This window comes from Notolepis coatsorum (genome assembly GCF_963971535.1).
Source record: "Notolepis coatsorum genome assembly, chromosome: 15".
In the NCBI taxonomy this organism is placed as follows: Eukaryota; Metazoa; Chordata; class Actinopteri; order Aulopiformes; family Paralepididae; genus Notolepis; species Notolepis coatsorum.
Window position 1 is genome coordinate 30,187,484 of NC_140179.1, and position 21,529 is coordinate 30,209,012.

General features: G+C 42.0%; 1 protein-coding gene across 3 annotated transcripts in view; it reads left to right on the forward strand.

Moving 5' to 3' along the window:
* The window catches only part of xpot (exportin, tRNA (nuclear export receptor for tRNAs)), a 60,372-nt gene extending 38,976 nt beyond the window's left edge, over window positions 1-21,396 (forward strand). For all 3 annotated transcript variants that reach the window (XM_084330796.1, XM_084330798.1, XM_084330797.1), the window contains 12 exons: window positions 1,080-1,199; window positions 1,525-1,619; window positions 4,662-4,731; window positions 5,336-5,574; window positions 7,151-7,436; window positions 10,684-10,873; window positions 13,259-13,375; window positions 15,229-15,344; window positions 15,573-15,620; window positions 16,550-16,621; window positions 17,051-17,107; window positions 17,221-21,396. In XM_084330796.1, the coding sequence (XP_084186922.1) occupies window positions 1,080-1,199; window positions 1,525-1,619; window positions 4,662-4,731; window positions 5,336-5,574; window positions 7,151-7,436; window positions 10,684-10,873; window positions 13,259-13,375; window positions 15,229-15,344; window positions 15,573-15,620; window positions 16,550-16,621; window positions 17,051-17,107; window positions 17,221-17,247 (1,437 nt within the window). In that variant the 3' untranslated portion in view covers window positions 17,248-21,396. The remainder of the gene's footprint in view (window positions 1-1,079; window positions 1,200-1,524; window positions 1,620-4,661; window positions 4,732-5,335; window positions 5,575-7,150; window positions 7,437-10,683; window positions 10,874-13,258; window positions 13,376-15,228; window positions 15,345-15,572; window positions 15,621-16,549; window positions 16,622-17,050; window positions 17,108-17,220) is intronic.
* Window positions 21,397-21,529: the final 133 nt, after the last annotated feature.

Consider the following 21,529-nt stretch of genomic DNA (forward strand, 5'->3'; position numbering starts at 1 on the left):
TGGAGACCAGGCCCTCCACGGGGCTAAAAGCCTCCCGAATGACGGACAATCATGGCTTTATATACTCTTGCGAGTTCCAAATTTAGCGAGGTTGACCGACTGGTTAATAATGGATGATCCAACAGGTACTGGCATACATGGTCTGGTTTGGGGATATATTATATTCAGGTTTGCTCCTTCTCACTGGCTGGTGGCCGGAGGCCCGATACAGCCATGCATGCACCGGTCATTAGGTCACACAGGTCATCAGGTCAAAGTATTCTAGTCCTGAGTGCCTGCTTGGCTTGGTCACTCGACCCACTGGCACATTCCAGAGTGGGGGAGACGATGATCATGATTTCACCAGAGGAGCTTAGATGTAAGATATTAGATATTATTAATGAAATATATTACACAAGTGAGGTGGCATTCGAACGGCAACTAATAGAGCTTTAATTAGGTAATTTATATGTTCGGCAAAAAATGCAATGTGGAAACAATGACACCCGGACAATTTCATTAAATTTATATGAACAAAAAATGGACGCCCCGGGCAAAAGAGGACTTTTGGTCACCCTAACTTATTACCATACTGTCTGTATACATGTATCACTGTACATATTATACTACAACTCTGTACATACATCTGATTACCACTATACTCTGTAGTATTAATTTGTATATTTTGTACCCAGTTTGATCACCTGTATATTGCCTTTGCACTTTACTGTTACATTTGCAGTCTGGTTGGTTGCCAAACTTCTTTTCGTTGTACTGTATTTGTGCTGTATGATGACTACATTTGAATCTAATGTAATGTAATTAATCTGTAATGTCGTCAAACAGTGACCTCTTGACCTACTTATATTTATAGCCAACTTATTATACCATGTATTTCTTCAGACCTCTTTTGGCAATGCCTGAGGTATATAACCAGCAATAGCAACCCCTCCACTATCCACACTCGACTCACACACAAAAACCAAAATGTAAACAAAGTGAAATGCCAAGAGGAGCACCTTTTGCCCAGGGGGGTCACTGTTTGAGAGCGTTCCAGATCCCCCTTTAAACCCAGTTGTACATTGTAACGTGTTCTCCAGCTGGTGTCCTGTGGGGTGAGCGGCTACCAGCACGCCTCCGTGGCTCTGGAGTTCTTCGAGACGGTGGTTCGATACGACAAGTTCTTCATGGTGGAGCCGCAGCACATTCCAAATGTTTTGGTGAGTTTCTCATTCGGTAGAAATCGATCGTGAATGCATCTTAAAAACCATTTCTCTAATGAATAGAGAATGAAAAGGGTTATTATTATACAGTTTGCCAGTCGATCCGATTTGGTCAAAGAGGCTTTCCAGCCATGCTGTTAATTCCCATAGCGTTTCTATGTTTAGCGACTACTATGAAGTCAACTTGTCAGCCAGTAGACATGCATGCGTGACCATTGTGTGAAAGTCATAACACATAGAGACCAACCTTTACTTTGCTTAGGAGTATTATTACTATAAGAATAGCGTGTTTACTCTGTATGCATGTTGTCGTTGTGTGTAGATGGCGTTTCTGGACCAAAGAGGCCTGAGGCACAGCAGTCCCAAGGTCAGGAGCAGGGTGGCCTACCTCTTCTCTAGATTCATCAAGACCCTGCAGTAAGTCTGGCCCTCGCTTCTGGGAGCCCAAGTGTGGTGGAAACCAGAGGTCAATTATGCGTGTGGTCAGGTCTTCATGGTTGATACAAATGTATTGTTAAAGCGTTGCCAATCTAATACAAATTCAGGTTTAGGAGATGGATGGAGGTCTTGCTTCTCTGTCCGTGAGAAATCAAGATCCTTCTCAGTTCTGTGAGCTTTGCTTCTTTAGGGCCCTTTCTCACTCACCATTCGGGGTCGAATCAGCGCCGGATCGCACCAGAAAAGGGTGTGTCATTCATTCTACTGAGAACACTCCACCCCCCCGTCCCCCGGGACGCTGACTCGCTCCAAACCTGGACCGCTGAAATAGGTGGTCTCGGGTGCGCGCTAGTGAGAGCGGGGGGTGTGACACACACAACGTCGTTACTGTAATGCTTTCATGCTTGCTTGAATTTTGGGCAGATAAAAATACACAGCAACAACTGGACAATACCCACAAAAACGATATTTATGGGCAAAAGACCTCAACCAAACAAGCATGTGGAGCCTCACAGCTGAGCTCAGTGGATGAAAACATGAAGCCACGTTACAAAGCACAACACTTCCCTGGCTGGCAATTTTTTTTGCCATTGCTATGTCTATACATTGGTTTCTTGTTCGAATGCATTTATTTCTAGTACTAGTAATAGGCTAAGCTAACTAGCGTTAGCCGCTAGCTTAGCGTTTGCCATTGCTATGTCTACTATACTTTCTTGTTCGAATGCATTTATTTCTATAGACCAGTGGTGCCCAACCAGTCGGCCGTGATCGACCGGTAGATCAATAACATTCAATATAATTGATGCGAGCAATGTTACTAATAATAGGCTAAGCTAACTAGCGTTAGCCGTTAGCTTAGCGTTAGCCCTGGAAAACGCTCAAGCGGACTCCACAACACCAGTTCCATTCGTGAGAAAAGGGGGTGGGTTATATTGACAGGGCTTGACAACAGAGGTTCAAATATAACTTCATATTTATTGGTTATTTGTTTCTTTTATATCAGCATCCAGTCTCCACCACCGTGTTAAACTCTTCCTTCCTTTGTTGACGTTCGAGCGTGACATCATCGCCTACGGCAAGCTTACACGCTCAAAACGCAAACCGTAAACAGAACCCGGAGCGAACCAAGACTGAAGTGTGTACACAAACTAGGGGGGGGGGGGGGGTTCGCACCAAAAGACGGAACGAGACGGAACGGAGCTGATTCGACCCCGATGGTGAGTGAGAAAGCACCCTAAGCTTTCTGGGAAGGTGGGTGTGTGTGGGGGGGAGGGGCGGCATTCACACCTCATTATGACACAAACATACATTCAGAAGCATTCACGCCTCATGATTATGACAAACACATTCAGAAGCATTCACGCCTCATGATTATGACAAACACATTCAGAAGCATTCACGCCTCATGACAAACACATTCAGAAGCATTCACACCTCATTAGGACAAACATGCATTCAGAAGCATTCACACCTCAGTATGACGCAAACATACATTCAGAAGCATTCACACCTCATTATGATGCAAACATACATACAGAAGCATTCACACCTCATTATGATGCAAGCATACATTCAGAAGCATTCACACCTCATTATGATGCAAACATACATTCAGAAGCTTTCATACATCATTATGATTAGGGATGCTCGATATTGGCTTTTTTACCGATACCGATATTCCGATATTGTCCAACTCTTAATTTCCGATACCGATATCAACCGATACCGATATATGCAGGGTTCCCCCCCCCCCCCCCCCCCCCCCCCCCCAAAAACGGAATAATTTCAGGTAACTAATAATTTCACTGGATATATATAAGAATTTTTTTTTTTTTTTGTTTTTTTAAACAGATACCGATATTTTCCGATATCACATTTTACTGCCGATATCGGCCGATAATATCGGTAGGCCGATAATATCGGACATCCCTAATTATGATGCAAACATACATTCAGAAGCTTTCACACATCATTATGATGCAAACATACATTCAGAAGCTTTCATACATCATTATGATTAGGGATGCTCGATATTGGCTTTTTTACCGATACCGATATTCCGATATTGTCCAACTCTTAATTTCCGATACCGATATCAACCGATATATGCAGGGTTCCCCCCCCCCCCCCAAAAACTGAATAATTTCAGGTAACTAATAATTTCACTGGATATATATATAAGAACATTTTTTATTGTTTTTTTCTTTTTTTTAAACAGATACCGATATTTTCCGATATCACATTTTACTGCCGATATCGGCCGATAATATCGGTAGGCCGATAATATCGGACATCCCTAATTATGATGCAAACATACATTCAGAAGCTTTCACACATCATTATGATGCAAACATGTAATTCAGAAGCATTCACACCTCATTATGATGCAAACATGTAATTACAATGCTTGGTCATAGCTTGTTTTGTCTGCTGCGAAAACATTCAACTGTATCAACTAGGGATGCACTAATACTAGACATCGGGCCGATACAAGGTTTTGGTAACAGGAGATTGTGCCCAATATTAAAATCTGATGACGATAACCATGTAATATGTCTGAAAACGCAGATGCTGACTAATAGTGGCAAAGTGGCAAAAGTCTCTTTTGTTCAGTGACCCCTAAGTTATGATCTTAAAGTCTATACTGTTTAGTGAACGTAATAGTCCTATCAGACTCGGTACTCTGTAGCAGGCAATATCAACTAATGATTTAAGTATTGTTTAGTACTGAAAGTAATGTAAGTAAACAAAGTGTACAACTTTTGAGGTAGATGACTAGCTCTGCTCTCTGTTGACAGTTGTCTATGTGGAGGTAGATAACTAACTCTGCTCTCTGTTGACAGTTGTCTATGTGGAGGTAGATAACTAACTCTGCTCTCTGTTGACAGTTGTCTATGTTGAGGTAGATAACTAACTCTGCTCTCTGTTGACAGTTGTCTATGTTGAGGTAGATAACTAACTCTGCTCTCTGTTGACAGTTGTCTATGTTGAGGTAAATAACTAACTGCTCTCTGTTGACAGTAAGCAGATGAATGCCTTTATTGAGGACGTCCTCACCAGGATCCAGGATCTGCTTGAACTCCTTCCTCCTGTAAGTATCCTGTCCCCAAATTGTAACCATATGTAACCCGGCACAGTCTAACCCGTCTTGTTAACACTTTAAGGACCAGCCACGAGTTTATACGTGTTACGGTGCCATGCGTTGTGGACCAGAGCCACGAGTTGACTCGTGGCGAGTTGTTATTGTTTTATTCCATATTAATAAAGCTATTAACAGAAGCGTCGGAGGAAAGCATGCGACAGTCTCCGGTCTCCCGGACCAACAGTAGGGGAAAGTACGCAACAACCAGGAAGGGTGGGATGGGAGAAAAAATCGGGGAAAAAGGAGGGGAAGAAAGATAATAATAAAAAAAATAAAAAAAATTACTCTGCATTCGAGGGCGAACACCAAAAACAATTGTCCAATTGGATTTTCAACACCGCTCCTCCCTCATCTTCATACAAATTGTAAATGTGCGGTACTTTAGGATGTCAATCAAAGTCTGTCGCATTCAGAAATGCATCAAATGGAGGAATCTTGTGATTGCGTAAATGCTGTATCCATGGATCTTTGACCGTCAAGGAACCAAGCACGTCTAGTATCCCCCCCCAGAGTCGGCCTTATACCTGCTGATCTACCTCCCTCCCTCCTCCAGGAGAACGGGTACCCGGCCCTGCTGACCAGCGACGACCAGCTGTTCATGTTCGAGACGGCGGGGGTGCTGATCGTGAATGGGGAGTTTCCCGCGGAGAGGAAGCAGGCCCTGATGAGGAGCCTGTTGACCCCCCTGATGGACGCCTTCGGTCTCCTCCTGGTCAAGCTGCCCCAGGAGACGGAGGAGGACAGACAGGCCGCCCTGGCAGACTGTCTCAGTCACGCTGTCGGCTTCGCAAGGTAACGGTCCTGTTAGCCGATCTAGTTAGACGGTCCTTGGGTCTAGTGGGAAGAAGAATCACCGGTGAACAAGATTCTCAATGTTTCTTTTGTTTTATAGTGTTATCATTTGTAAATGTTCTGCTAAAGACAAAAGTCATGCCACCTAGAAATGTGAAAACAAGAGCACAACTTGAGATTAGAATTCAAGATGGTGTAGGAGAAAGAAAGAAAGAGAATCAAAATAGAATTAAAACTGAGTCCAGTGGTTTCAGTCAAAAAGTTTACCAAGCTTTACTAAAATCATTGACTATTACAAGGATCGGTTTTCTGGTGCATCAGGGACGAAGACAAACTCTAACCTTAACCAACTTCGAACGAGCGTCTAAGCTTAACCAGTGTAGAAACTTGCGGTCCCACGATTGGGCGTACATGTCACATGACCAGAAATGACCTGGCCAATCAGAGACGCGGAAACGCAGTTCTGTTGTAGAAGGCATTCAGGCTTCCGGGGCCCATCTATTCAGTGCCAGCATTAAACTAATGGAATCCATCACCTTGTTTGTAGAGCTATAACTATATTCTATATTATAGCTATGGATGCAATACTATGGTCATTTGACACTGAGTTTCTTCCGGTCAAGATGCAAAAAATAAATAATTTTTCCATCCATACGTTCCCGTTTTATACCGTGGTGAATATAAGTATGTTTTTAGAGCGGTCTAGGGTAATTCCTGGGAGGCTGGTAATAGCATGCAACATGTATTGTACTAAATGCATTGGCATTTCGTCCCTACACACGCTACAATTAAAAAATCAAATGCATATGATCATGATGGGTATTATGTTCCTGCATGAAAGGGTGGGAGTGGGGGGGTCGTTCTTTGATGCTCTGATCGCCACCAACGGCATACGTTGTGGAGTAACGTTACAGTAACACTTTCGGATCGCAATGAAGGCATGCTCAGATCAATGCAAGATTGATATCATATATCCCTTACCTTGACTAGGATGTGCCCCAAAAAGAATATTCCAATTATCTGATCGCCGTTCCAAGTAATTATGTCCATCGTGTCGCCAACATAATCCATCACAAAACACGGGTCGGAAGTACTTGATTCTTCTAAATCCGATCGGGACAACCGCTCGACTTGCCCGACAAAGAAAAGTCTGCCTGGACCCATATAATCGACGCACAGCCCAAGACGCAATGTTTCAAAGGGTGCTCGATACCGCCGTCTGGTATGGTGCGGCCGGTACTGCACCTTCGGAGTCCCAGTATGTCTTTTAGAGGCAACACACAGCTCCCTGACATTGAATAGGGTATTAAAATCGTAAAAAATTTAAAACGACCCAGAAACGTGTTAACACGTGATTGGCACTAAATGTGTTAAAATGAACCATTAATTGATTGGTGCATTGTTGGGTATACGAAACTTAAATATATTACGTATGGCTATAACATAACGTACATTATCAGTACTTTATTTACGTTTTCTGATGAGACAGTGTTGTATATGAACTATTAAGCGCTGATGTAAGACGGTATATCCTTGTGAAAATAGTGATTTAACACGAGCTGTCTGTTGTGTCCAGCCGCACCAGCAAGGCCTTCAGCAACAAGCAGACGGTGAAGCATTGCGGCTGCACCGAGGTGTACCGGGACTGTCTCCAGACCTTCCTGCCGGCACTGAGCTGCCCCATCCAGAGGGGGGCGCTGCGGAGCTCTGTGCGCTCCTTCCTGCACCGCATGATCATCTGCCTGGAGGAGGAGGTGCTGCCCTTCGTCCCCGCCGCCTCACAGCACCTGCTGAAGGACTGCGAGGCCAGGGACCTGCAGGAGTTCATCCCCCTCATCAGCCAGATCACCGCCAAGTTCAAGGTAGCTGACGATCCGTGTCTCGCATTTGTTTTACATTTTTAAATTTTTTTATGATCTTTCCCCCTTCTTTTTCCGTATTTTTTTTTCTCCCATCCCAATGTTAGTCATTATGCCAATTCCCACTCCCCTTCCTGGTCGTTGCGCACTCTACCCCCTACCGTCGGTCCGAGAGGGCGGAGACTATCACATGCTTCCTCCGACACATGTGTACCCAGCCCACTGCTTCTTTTCACCTGGCAGCACGGACTCTCACTGGGAGAGTGTAACGTGTGGAAGGTCACACTACCTCTCCCAGATCCTTCCCTCGCTGTGCAGGCGCCCCGACCGAACTGTAGGAGTCGCTGTTTACAACGACCAGGACGCCTGATATCTTTTTCTAACGAGTTGTGTTTCCGCGGTCGGTTTGCGCGATCTGATTGCCCCGCAGTTGCACTTCCGCGGTCGGTTGCGCGATTTGGTTAAGGTTAGGGTTAGTTGGTTAAGGTTAGGGTTAGGGTTAGTTGGTCAAGGTTAGGGTCAGTGGCGTCGCGTGGGTAAAATAACAGGGGAAGCCAAAAAAAAATTATTAAAAAAAAAATTATTAAATATTTTTATTTTTTTTTATTTTTTTTTAAGTCAAGCAGTCACCATGTACACTACAGTATGGCTCGGCGGCCAGTCAAACGTTCTTTTTATTTACAGATTGCAGAATGGGTACAATACAGTACGGCTCAATACACACAATTGTATAAGGGGATGCAGACCAGAGAAAGACGTTTGTCTTGTTTACATCAGGGTCATTAATACTGCTGGAGCATTGGTTAATTTTTGGTCCGATTTTTCCTTGCGCGATTTTGCGCGCCGCGTGGGAGCAAATTCGGATCGGAATCACGGCGCGCCCGTGGGACACTTTTCCGTTTCGGCGAGTTTATTCCACGCTTTCTGTTTTCCTTTTCTAAGCATTTTAGGGGCTACATGTGAATCAGTAAAAGTTGCGGGACGCCCAGATGTTTCCACGATAGAAAGCTCGCGTGGATCCCATAATAGGCTCACTTAATACAGCGTTTTTAAAATCACGCGACATTTTCACGGTCGCGAGCCGACCTTTTCCCCTCGTTTTCGATGATGGAAGTGATTTAGGAAAAGCTTCGGCACGCCGAGAGGTCCCCGTGGATTTAATCTCGCGAGGATCGGGGCAATATTCGGCCCGTGGGAACAGTTACGGGTTAATACAATGTTCAGAGTGCAGAGGGGAAAATATGCTGAGTGTTTTCCTCTCAGACCCGTTTTAAACTTTTAGGGTGTGGCAGTCAGCTCGAATCTGATTGGCTAGGATCGGATTTTGACTCTATAATGCTGGAAGCCTGGAGAAAGAGACCTACCATCTGCCTCCTCTCCTGCTGCAGTGAGCATAGTGAGGCTGACAGTGTGTTAGAGGGAGTGAGAAGGAGAAGAGGGAGACATTAAAAAAAAAAAAAAAAAAAAAAAAAAAAAATTATAACACAGATGCACAGATGAAAAAGAATGTAAACTATATTAAAAAGGACTATATTAAGGATTCGCCACTGGTTAGGGTTAGGGTTAGTTGGTTAAGGTTAGGGTAACAGCCTGCTGGCGCGATTGTTAGAAGTAACGCGATTGGGGCTGAGATAAACGTCAGTGGCCAATCAGATCGCGCAAACCGACCGCGGAAACACAACTCCGTTAGTAGGGGTGGTAATCACCAGTTTCATCACGATACGATATCGATTCTTTGGACAACGATACGATATTTGCCGATATCACAAAGTCTGCCACGATACGATTCGATTCAGGTGCCTGCGATCGATATGAGGCGATATTATGTGCCCATTTAACACAATCAGTCACATTTAGATCAACTAAAAAAAGGCTACGGAAATATCAATTGATGTTTTTATTTTTGAGCTCTTCCAGACATTTAAATGAAAAACAATCTATTGTTTTTAATACAAATAGATCTCCTGTTAACTTTTTATATATTGAGCTTTAAACTTTAAGTAAAATGTTTTGGAACTCACAACACGCAAGCTAAAACCCTTTCCTCTCCCAAACTTCCTACAATTGTTTTATGTTGCATGATGATCATGAATACATATATTCATGTTTAAATATCAACATTATCTGTCCATCCTCAGTAACACACACACACACACACACACACACACACACACACACACACACACACACACACACACACACACAGAATGCCTCTCAACCCAGTCCCCCACAGAAAGGTAGACTGCCCAGTGCCCCCACCCTTGCTCTTTCCCAAGTCCCCTCTCCTCTCTCCTCTCCTGGTTAGCTACTTAGCATAGTTAGCTCACGCTAACGCAACGTTCATTTCAGTATTTAACGCGACATGTGCATAAAGGAACGGAGAGGATGGAAAGCATGTTGGATGCATTTAACCCCTTGCGGGGGAAAAAACAACAGGCACTTATTTCGGGCAAAATAGGCGGACTCTGAAGCAATACTATCTAACGTCTACACACGGAGCTGCGCTGAGCTATGTTGTTGGTCCGGCCGGGCGGATATGCTCATGAGGGGATTTTCAAAATAAGAGTATCGCAATATGAATCGATCTTTTTATGTTGCATCGATCCTATTTGATTATTGATAATAGATCGATATATCGATCTGGATCGATGTATCGTCCCACCCCTATCCGTTAGCATACGAATAGACGCAACCAGGACCCACCCACGCCGGCTTCCCACCCTCTAACACTGCCAATTGTGTTAGTATGGACGGTCGGCCAAGCCGGAGGCACCACTGCCGGATTAGATCCCACTGGCTCTGTGGTGGTAGACAGACGCTTAGTCCGCTGCACTACCCGGCTGCCCCCTCATTTGTTTTTTTATTTCGTTTCGTTTTTTCCTTTTTTTTACTGTAATTTCCTGTAACTTAAACACACGAAAACACACGCACACACACACACACACACACAGTGGAACAGAGGACCGAGCATCACATATTAGACAATGACTTGTCCGTTTCTAAGCTGGCCCCAAGCTTTCGCTGCAAAAAGATTTATTTTTAAATTTTTCTCATTTCTATATTCAGAATTAATTATATTGTTTACACTGTTTATTTTTTCTATTACCCTGCCCATACCTGTACCTCCCTCCTCCCCCATACTGCTATGACGCTCAAATTTCCCCTCAAGGGGATCAAATAAAGGAATATCTCATCTTACCTGATGAGGGCTTCATTAACGCTAACTCTGTTCCCATGCCGCCTCCCTCAGGGCCAGGTCTCCCCCTTCCTGCAGCAGGTCTTCATGCCTCTGGTGTTGTCCATCTTCGAGGTGCTGGCGCGGCCCGCCGAGGAGAACGACCAGGCAGCAGCCCTGGAGAAACAGATGCTGAGGAGGAGCTACTTCACCTTCATCCAGACCATCGCCAGCAGCGGCATGAACGAGGTCATGGCCAACCAGGGTACAGCTCTCCTGACGCCAAGTAGAACTGAAAGACCTGTAACACTGCTGTCCCAGCATGCTCAATTTACTGTCTTTTACTATTATATACTTTCCTACTATGTCTATACTACTATCTACTATGTACTATGCTTATACTACTATCTACTATGCTTATACTACTATGTACTATGCTTATACTACTATCTACTATCTACTATGCTTATACTACTACCTACTCTACTAATATACTAGTACTACTATCTACTATGCTTATACTACTACCTACTCTGCTAATATACTACTATCTACTATGCTTATACTACTACCTACTCTACTAATATGTCTATACTACTATGTACTATACTTATACTACTACCTACCCTGCTAATATTTATACTACTATCTACAATCTACTATACTTATACTACTACCTACCCTGCTAATATGTCTATACTACTATGCACTCAAGGTGTAGCACTCATGTTCGACACTGTTTGACAAACGATACCTCTTACCCTTAGGCTGCGGTTACATTATTATACATTCAGGTCTTGCTCGAAAAAGAGATCTTTGATCTCATGTGACTACCTGATAAAATAAAGGTTAAATTATAGCCAAAACTATTAGTTTCATTTCACTTTTCAGAACACTGCGTATTGGCAGGCAAGTTAGACGTCGTTTTGTCTCGTGAGCACCGAGTGATGTATATACATGTAGTACAATGCCAAAGCAGTAGGTGGCGATGTAGTTCAAACATGAAGGCCATTTTCAACCAATCGGAAAGGTTGAACGCATCACTACACTTCCTGCTCAAAATCAGAAAGCCACCATCTTTAAATACCTCGTGTGAGCCATTTAGCAGCATAGCATTTATTTTTCAGCAAGAAACGAAGTGCAATAAACTAAAACGGATACATTCACTGTGTTCTGCCTCATTTGTTGATGAAACAAAACCAACATCAACACAATTGACCACCAAGAGTGGAGAGTTTAGTCTCACAAAAAGATCTCTGATGTTGTTAGCTACATGCTAATGTGATTGGTGTTTTCCATGTATATAGTTAGCATCGAGGCTATCGTACATTAACATACCGGTAGTAACGCTATCGCTAGTAGAATAAATAGATGAAAACGTTATTTAACAGATTGCAGAATGGGTACAATACAATATGGCTCAATACAAACTCTTGTTAAGGGGATGCAGACTGTTGTAGTTTGGACTGGGCTCCTTATAACAATAACTTGACAACACATGAAATAACCGTGCGTGTGGACAGCATCACACCCTTACATTAGAGTTAGCCCTACCACTGTGGATATAATTCACCTCTTGGTTTTGGGTTTTGAACGGGGAAGATCAATGGAAAACAGTGTAATGATCTAATTAATTATGGCGAAATTAAAAGCAAGTACAAAATCAATCTCTGACTGTGTCTGGGAGGATGGAGTCAAATGGTTATCCATCTGCTCCGTTATAAAGCACATGAATAAGCAATCTGAGGAGGACGCAGCTGATATCCTGTATAGCCTCCCCATATGGCCGGTTGGTGTCGGGAGACAGCAAATTATATTAATTATTATAGCGCGATATTGCAAGTGACTCCCAGAAAAAGTTCTGATGTTTGGACTAATGGACGGAGTCGAGGTCCAGCCAGGGGAGAATTTGGCGTCGGTGTCTACAGCGCATGGGCGTTGGGCATGAACGGCTCCGTATCTGGCTCGCGCAAATTACATGGCACTGTTGTCGGGGAGTTTCCAAAACGAAAACACCCTTTGAGCGTTGCCGCTAGGAAAACGCGTTTTCCTGCCAAAATGGCGTTGCCCTTTAACTTGGACATGCAAACGAAATAATTCGAAAATTAAACGTAAGTGTAACCATGGCCTTAGCTGCCAGAGGTGTAGCCCCTCCGGGGTGGCTGGGTAGTGCAGTGGACTAAGCACTCGCTTACCACCACAGAGACTCTGGGATTGAATCCAGCTGTCAGCGGTACCTCCAGCTTGGTCAGGCGTCCCTACTAACACAATTGGCAGCGTTAGCGGGTGGGAAGCCGTGGGGTATGTGTCCTGGTCGTTGCAAACTGCGACTCCTACTGGTCAGTCGGGGGGAGCCTGTTCAGCAGGGAGGGGATCTGGGGGAGATAGCGTGAACCTCTGCATGCGTTACGTTAGTGAAATTCCTCCCTGTATCGGAGGAGGCATGTGATAGTCTACATCTACACCCTCCCCAGACCGACAGTGGGGCAATGGGCCAGGAAGGGAATTAGCATAACTACTAAATTGGGATGGGAGAAAAATACAGAAAGTCCCCTGAAAGCTGACTTGTACATATTTTGAAAGTTGCTTTGGATAAAGGTGTTCAGCTAAATGACTGGATGTAAATGTGTTGCATGTCATCTCTCCCCAGGGGTGGAGAACATCGAGCGGGTGCTGTTCACCATCATCCAGGGAGCCTCAGACTTCCCCGACCCCATCGCTCAGAAGACCTGCTTCATCATCCTCTCCAAGCTGGTGGAACTCTGGGGTAAGAGAGGAGCTTGTGGAGCAAAGCAGGGCTCCCTGGTGACTGAAATCAAGCAAACCCTCACACTGAAGAACCATAAGTCAGTTTTTAAATGTTTTGGACAGCCCGTGTATTTGCAGTTTTAAATTCAATGCAAATCACTTGGAATGTGATGTATATCACCAGGAAATACTCTTCCTCTACTCTTAACTATGAATTAACACAATACTCTTAACTTACCATCTTTATACAAACAGACTTACATGGTTCTTTGTCTGAGGTACTCCAGTAAAAACTTGAATCGCCCATGTTGAATCTCAAGTTGCACACCTGTCCCTTTTCGTATTTTCTATGTAGAATAAATTAAACTTTTAAAGCATGTGCTACAAAATGGCAGCATCGTAGAAACAAAATTATTACAAAATTACAAAATACAGAGACTGAATAGACGCCACACATAATGGAAAAGTACATGTTTGAGTGCTTTGATTAGTGTTGCCAGATGTAAGATAATTATCGAATTTGTACGAGAATTTGCCCTCTGTACGATTGGTTTCACCTGCTTGCCCTATGTACGCCTATTCTGTTTTATTGGTTAGAACTTGCAAACGGTCAATTTCTTCAAAAAAAATACATTTTAAGCCTCTGGTATGATAATCTATTCTACCCCCAAGCCATCAGGCTGCTCAATGTGGACTCTATGTAACACTAACTCATCCATTCTACTCATTGCACACAACATCCACATGCACACACCCACTTTAAACATTCACTTTAACACATTGACCGCCGGGGGTTGTGCCCATCTTATACCACTCTCTGCCACCGTTGAAAGCCTATGGAGATGTTTACCTTCTTTGCAGGGCTATAACTTTTTAAATTGTATTGCTATATTGACATTACTATGGCCCATTCAACATTGATTATCTATCGTTCAGGATGTGGGAACGTTATACTTTTTCATTCATACATTGTTGTGTTAATACCTTCGAGAATATAAGTATGTTTTTAATCTTTTCTGCTGTAATTCCAAAAACTCTAGTTATAGGCCCTGACGCATATGATAGATTATCGATTGGCGTTTCTTTCCCATACACGCTATATTAAAAAATTCAAATGTATATGATCGGTATACATTATGCTTCATCATGCATGGAGGAAAGGGGGGTCATTTATAATTCCTTGATTATCAGTAACGGCTTTATGTAGTATGGGTGGATATATTGATCAGACTGTTTGCAAACAAGGAAATGCACAATCGGGTTGAAAATAACGTTACTGCCCCCTTACCGTGCGCCGATGAGACTGGCGGAGAAAGATCCCAATTATTCGACGCCGATCACCTAGATCCATTTCCGGTTTGTATGGCGCAATAAACGCCGAAATCATATCGTGTAACTTGCCTGACTATCCACCAGGCGGCGGTATTGAGCCGTTGCAGTCCCATCTAGGGTCCCGCTAGGACACCGTGGGTTGGGTGGATGAATTATGAATGCCATGGCGAAATCTTTTTATATTGATCTCAAAAACGCTGTACAGCGATGTTGGCGGTCAACGCATGGTGGGCAATAACGCTGGAAAGAGATTTTGGCGACCAATGTGTTAACATTCACTTTAAACATGACACCATATTTTATCTATTGCACTCTTTTACCTCATTTTAGCATTTTGTACATTTTCATTTTGTATATTTTGTATAGTGTTTGGTCTTTTTTTTCTTTTACTTTTTTACTGTATGAAGCACAATCTCAGGAGGGTCACACAGAACCAAGCATTTCACTATAATGTACATGTACCTTATGTGACAAATAAAACAAGACTTGAAACTAATGTAACGTTTCCCACCTGGCAACACTGTTTGATTATCCTTGCAGGAGGTAAAGACGGCATGGTGGGCTTCCCTGACTTTATCTACAAACACATCGTCCCCGTGTGCTTTCTGGCTCCTCTCAAACCAACCTTTGACCTCACCGACGCTCAGACGGTTCTGGTGAGTTTATGAGTGCCCTGCGCTTCATGATGGGACATGATGACTCACACTGCTGCTGTGACCCAGTTTATTGAGTTTATTAGGATCCCCATTAGCTGTTGCATGACAACAACTAGTCTTCCTGTGTGAAGGGCCGACTCGAGCAAAATAAGTTTTCCATTGTAGGGCAAACTGTCTGTTTAACTGTGCACATGACAATAAATCATCTTGAACCTCTTTGTTTTTCAGACATTGTCAGAGTGCGCTCTCACGCTGAAAATGATTCATCTCAAACGGGTATGTTTCACTCTGCGACACTCATCTTATTAAAGGACTTATAATTACATTTTTATATTTGTGATATATTACAGTGGGGGGAAAAGGTCTTTGCGCCTCCTGTGTATGTAGTCATCTTTCATGAAATTATCGTTAAAGGTCTTTGTAAAAATAAGTGGTCTACATGTTAAAATGATAGCTCTACACTGAGTGTCTGGTCAGTAAACATGGGTCTCCCAGTCCCTCCGCTTTACACAAAATAAATTTCCTGGTATCCCGTTCCCACTTTATCCAATCAGGAGAGAGAACGCCACACTACAAAAATGGTCTGACAAAAATAGAAATTAAATAGAAATAAAAACTAGTTCTAAGCAAATGTGTCCTTGAAACGAGTAAAATAATATACCAGTGCAATAAGCAAATTTGACTTGAGCAAGATTTCTTGAAATAATTATCTATTTTATTATTAGTATTTTTGCACAATCGAGGCGGGCATGACCCCCTACATTTCACTGCATGGCTCGTGTATGTATGTGACGAATAAAACTCTTGAATCTTGAAATAAGTCAAAATATCTAGAGTTCTCTCCTGATTGGATGAAGTGGGAATGGGATACCAGGAAATGTATTTTGTGCAGAGCAGGAGCGACTGGGAGACCCATGTTACTGACCAGACACACTATCAGTGATGGCTGTTGGAATGTAGAGCTATTTAACACATATTTTAACAAAGAAATACCACTTGCAGCACCTTTTAACTTATTGTTAGTTACCATTCTTGCATTTATTGTTACTACTACTTATTATTATTGTTACCATTCTTGTATTCATTGTTGTTTCTTAATTGTGCACTGTTGGGTCTGAGCTCGAAACACAAAAATGCCATTACCTGCACTGCCCCTGTATTGTTGTATATTTGACAAATAAAGAACGTGAACTTCTCACGCGCAGGGGCCAGAGTTTATTCAGTTCTTGCAGCAGGAGTACTTGCCCTCGCTTCAGGTGTCGCCTGAAATCACACAGGTAAGACGCTCACCGTCGTAGTTAATGCCGTGTCTCTGATTTGATTTGACATTTAAAAAAATACAAGATTCCAGAAAACATCAAGGATGCATCATGCTACACAAAAAAAGTCAAGACTTATTTCCATTGTGGTCCTTTGTCTCAGACAGGCAAGCAATACAAAACATGACCACAAATAACAATTTGACAAAGACCACAAATAACAATTTGACAAACTACATAGACATTCCAAATGCAGTACAAACGTAGCCACAGAAAACAATGTATCGGACAACATTTTCATGCATTTTAAAATCTAGTTTTTAACATTGTCGAGGAGCCATGATTTTACTTTTTTCTTACAATTGTGTCTGCTACTCTGCTGTTGTGATAACTTGCCACAATTCCATTTCATAATGGATTTTTTTTTTACTTTGAATTCTCCAACAGGAACTGTGTCAAGTGCTTCAACAGCCAGACGTCAAGATCTTTAAAAACTACATTAAGGTACGAGTTAAGTTGTTGAATATGGGACCTGTTTTTTCTTTTTTGCCTCCCCGTTTTAAGTACAGCTGTCTCATTTTGTCCTCTGACAGACTCTTCTCTATTTGTCTCCACAGGCATTTTTTCAGCGGGCCAAACTGTAAAAGAAATGAGATAAATATATATATATGAACTGGAAGTTAATAGAGATCTAATGGACACTTCAAACCGAAAGCGGTCGTCTGCGCCACTTACTACTACAAAAACAAAACACGGAACTTAGAGTAGGAGCTGCTTTTGCACTTACAAAAAAATACAATTAAAAAAAAAAGGTAATCGCATAACAAAGCCCTCTCTCTGACGGCAGTTGGGAGAATCGGAGCCGAATATGGACACAACGGTGGGCCACGCCCCCACCAGTGACCCAAGGGCCGAGCAGGGAGGAGCTCTCCGCGTGGGGGCGGGGCCACGGTCAAGAGGAGAGATGTCTAGGATCGGTGCAACCGCTCTGCGAGACGGGAAGAAGATCTTGATGTAAGGAGGGAGACTTGAACAAAAGGGCTTCTTGAGCGTAAAAGACTCCTACGTGGGACAGTCGGGGGGCCCGGCCTCGTCGTCGCCTGTCCCAAAATGAGTCGTTTTTACCCTGAAATGAGTTGAACACATGACCTAATTGTTGGGATTTAAAAAGCATAGCTTTAGTAGGAAAACGTCAAAAAAGATGTTAGTTTTTCCAATTTTTTTTGCATTTGGGACATTGAAGTTGCTGCCCTACGAATGGATTTGTCAGAAAAAGAAAAGATAAGGGCTGGATAGTAACATTTTTATTGAATGAGTATTGATTTTCTTCTTTTTTCTTATGTTGAATGGATGTTTTTTAGTGGGAAGTTTTCCTTTTGAGATTGAAGTGACCTACTTGGGAATCTTAAAAGTGCTTATGGTCCTGGCTCGAGTGTGCATTTTGCCTTCCGTGTGTGTCATGTGTGCCCCACACCTCCACGGTCTGGCCCCACAGAACCTCTGCATGTTCACCAGAATCGCAAACACGAGAATGGCAATCTCTTTTGTATCTCTTGACTTGCAGGCAGATTTAATTGGTTAAATCAATGATAATTTTTTTTGTTATCTGATTTCAATTGAGATATACTTATTTTTTTTCTACCTACAACCCTCCTACACATTGTTAAATGTGATCCACTTGTCATTTCATATTAAGTATTTCATTAACTGGACCTTTTTTCATTGTCTTTTGGTGATGTGGCTAATTGTTTGCACTGGTGCAGGTTAACCACTGATAATCTCAGATGCACTGGTGCAGGTTAACTGCTGATAATCTCAGATGCACTGGTGCAGGTTAACCACTGATGATCTCAGATGCACTGGTGCAGGTTAACTGCTGATAATCGGATGCACTGGTGCAGTTTAACTGCTGATAATCTCAGATGCACTGGTGCAGGTTAACCATTGATAATCTCAGATGCACTGGTGCAGGTTAACCACTGATAATCTCAGATGCACTGGTGCAGGTTAACCACTGATAATCTCAGATGCACTGGTGCAGGTTAACTGCTGATAATCTCAGATGCACTGCTGCAGGGTAACTGCTGATCATCTCAGATGCACTGGTGCAGGTTAATAAAGTTGATGTTTTCAGATGGAAATGGAACAAAATGTAAATAAGAGAATACGAGGTTAAATGTAAATAAAGTTCCTAGGTTTAGTTTTTTTTTTAACCTTCATTCCCATCTGAAAACTAGTGCAACTGATTAGTTCAAATGAACCTTGTACAGCTTGTGTAAACATTGCCCAATGTACAGAACCATACCTGTTAATATTGCATTTTATATCTAAGCATTTATGACAATTCAGGCCTTTGATGAAAAATTCTGTTTATGCAATGTTAATTGCGAGCAATACTGTGAAGTTATCTGTCAGACTCCAGTCCCGTAGGAAAGAACTTTCCTATTTATTGACGTGAGATCAATCAATGCTAGATGACTTAATTGTCATATCTGATTTTTATAAGTACTTGTTTTATTACGGTTTACTTTCATTTGTGTAAAGTTCTTTCAGTAACACTTTACTCAAGGCATCTGATGTATTGTATTATAAGGACATTTCAAATGGCCTGTAATGCAGTAGGAGTAGAGTTATTAACACACCTGTCATAATGCCCCATATCAACAACCAGATAAAATGACAATGAAGGGCACTTGGGCAGTTTCTAAGTCATTGGACTGCCATCGTTGGGCAGCCTCGCAGATATATCGTTGAAATCAGGTTACCTCGCCTGAGCATTTAAACCACGCCTGCACGGCTTGGATCGTCCCAGAAAATAAACGATACCATTCGCAGTGGAGTGCAATAGCAGCCGGAAGGCTTAGGGGGCGGTATTTGCCCTTTTTCGAGCTCAGACCCATTCCCAACGATAACATCAGGCTGGATGGATGAAAATGAATGGATATCGCTAATAAAAGAAATAACGATTAAAACCCGACTATACTCGTGATTGCCGCTCAAGCGATGGCGAGTTAACTTGACTATCATTGTGACTGGTGTCCAATGAGTTAATGAATTAAAGGTGCACTGTGTAGTTTTGAGAGATGATGGTTTACATTTACAGAACCTGGCTGCTACTATAATTAAATTCTTTGAATTGTAATTTGATAATAAATTTGGAGAAAAAATAATTGTAAGCACTATAAATCAAACTGACGCTTCTATATTTGTAAACAACATTTCTGGCCCTGCAATTGGAAACAATGGTAACTTTTTGGTGTTCCATGACCCAGTTCTTCCCTGAGTTTAGTTTGTCATGTATTTTCATATACCATACTTTCCCCACAATTCTGAAAACATCCCCCAAAACTTCATACCGCACCTTTAATAAAAACTACATTACATGCTATAAGCCTGTTGTACAAGCTTACGATGCTTAATACACTTGTATAGGTCACTATAGCCATATGGCTAAAGTTAAGTGTTACTAATGCAGAGTTGAACCAGGCAAATCCACTTGAGCCATTATCAGATTTGTGTAGATGCTCTTCTAAGGTGCATGTTCACCTTTGATCACCTAATGCCACACTTTTTAGACAAAATTGCAATTTAAAAAAAATAATAGGGGAAAAAAAGGAACTGCACTTCCACCACCGCACTTAAGACTATCATCCATAACTGACAGTGACTCTACAGACTTTGTTTTAATCAACCAATCCTCTTCAAAAAAAAATCCAAGAACTTACTTAATATTCCCACACCTGAAGTTTGGAAAATGCGTCCCATTGTACCACAGTACTAGATGGAGTATTCACACTCATTAGTGGTGACTTATGCCATTGAAATCCCTTAACTCTTAATATAACCCACTCAACTAGAAACAGCTGTGCTAAATATAACACCATGGTGAATGACCCGCCCCCCTCCCTGAACCTTAGACCTTGCTTACCTCAATATTATATCCCAATGGATGCGTCTGTATTTTTTAATAAACCATAACCCATTGTAAATCAACTTCATAAATATGTTGCAAATATATACCGAAATGGAGATTGGACTTGTAAAAGTTGAGTCGAAACTTGTCAAATTGTCCTTGGTGGATGGGGGAGGGGGGAACAGTTTGAGCATCACATCTAAAAAGAAATATTTATGCCAAATGAATGCATTCGTTCATTGAGGGTGAAACGCCTGAGATCTTGGATTTATTTTTTAATATTGCAATGAATCTTATGTTAGAACATCTGTTATTACCAATAAAGTGTTTACTAATCTGGAGCCTGGTCACCCGCTACACGTTTCTTGTTTTGTTTGTTACAAATAAAGTGTTTGTATTCTAACAAGGTTTGTTCTTTTATCAGTTAAATATGAGTGTAAACTGATCTCTTGGCAATTGAACTGTATTGACATTAGAGGTGTGGACATTTCTCGATTCTAAGATGCATCGCGATGCGGACATGGACGATTCTGCATCGATGCAGTGACTGAACATAATCTATTATTACTACTAACGTTGACAGCATCAGGCTATTATTCTAAAAGTATCAATACTAATAAAATAGAGTATTAACCCGTTTTTAACAGCTGGGTATTGAGATACTTTTCTAGTACCGGTATATCGTGCAACACTAGTAAAGACATTTATTTTTACATTCCGATTTAAGAACTTTCTAAATAAGTTAATTTATCTCACTGCTTGTATTAATTGATGAAAAAGTAGCCATGTGCAGTAATATATTATAGAATTGAGGATGTAATATAATATCGCGATGCATCGTAGAATCGAATCGTGGACAGCTGAATCATAATCGAATCGTGAGGTTAGTAAAGAAGATTCACAGCTCTAATTGACATGAGTACCTTGTGTTGGTGTTTTGAGGTAAGGGCAGTAAGTTGTCTGCAATACAAGTATTTCAGACCAGATGTGAGAAATACAATTTTAGCACAAGA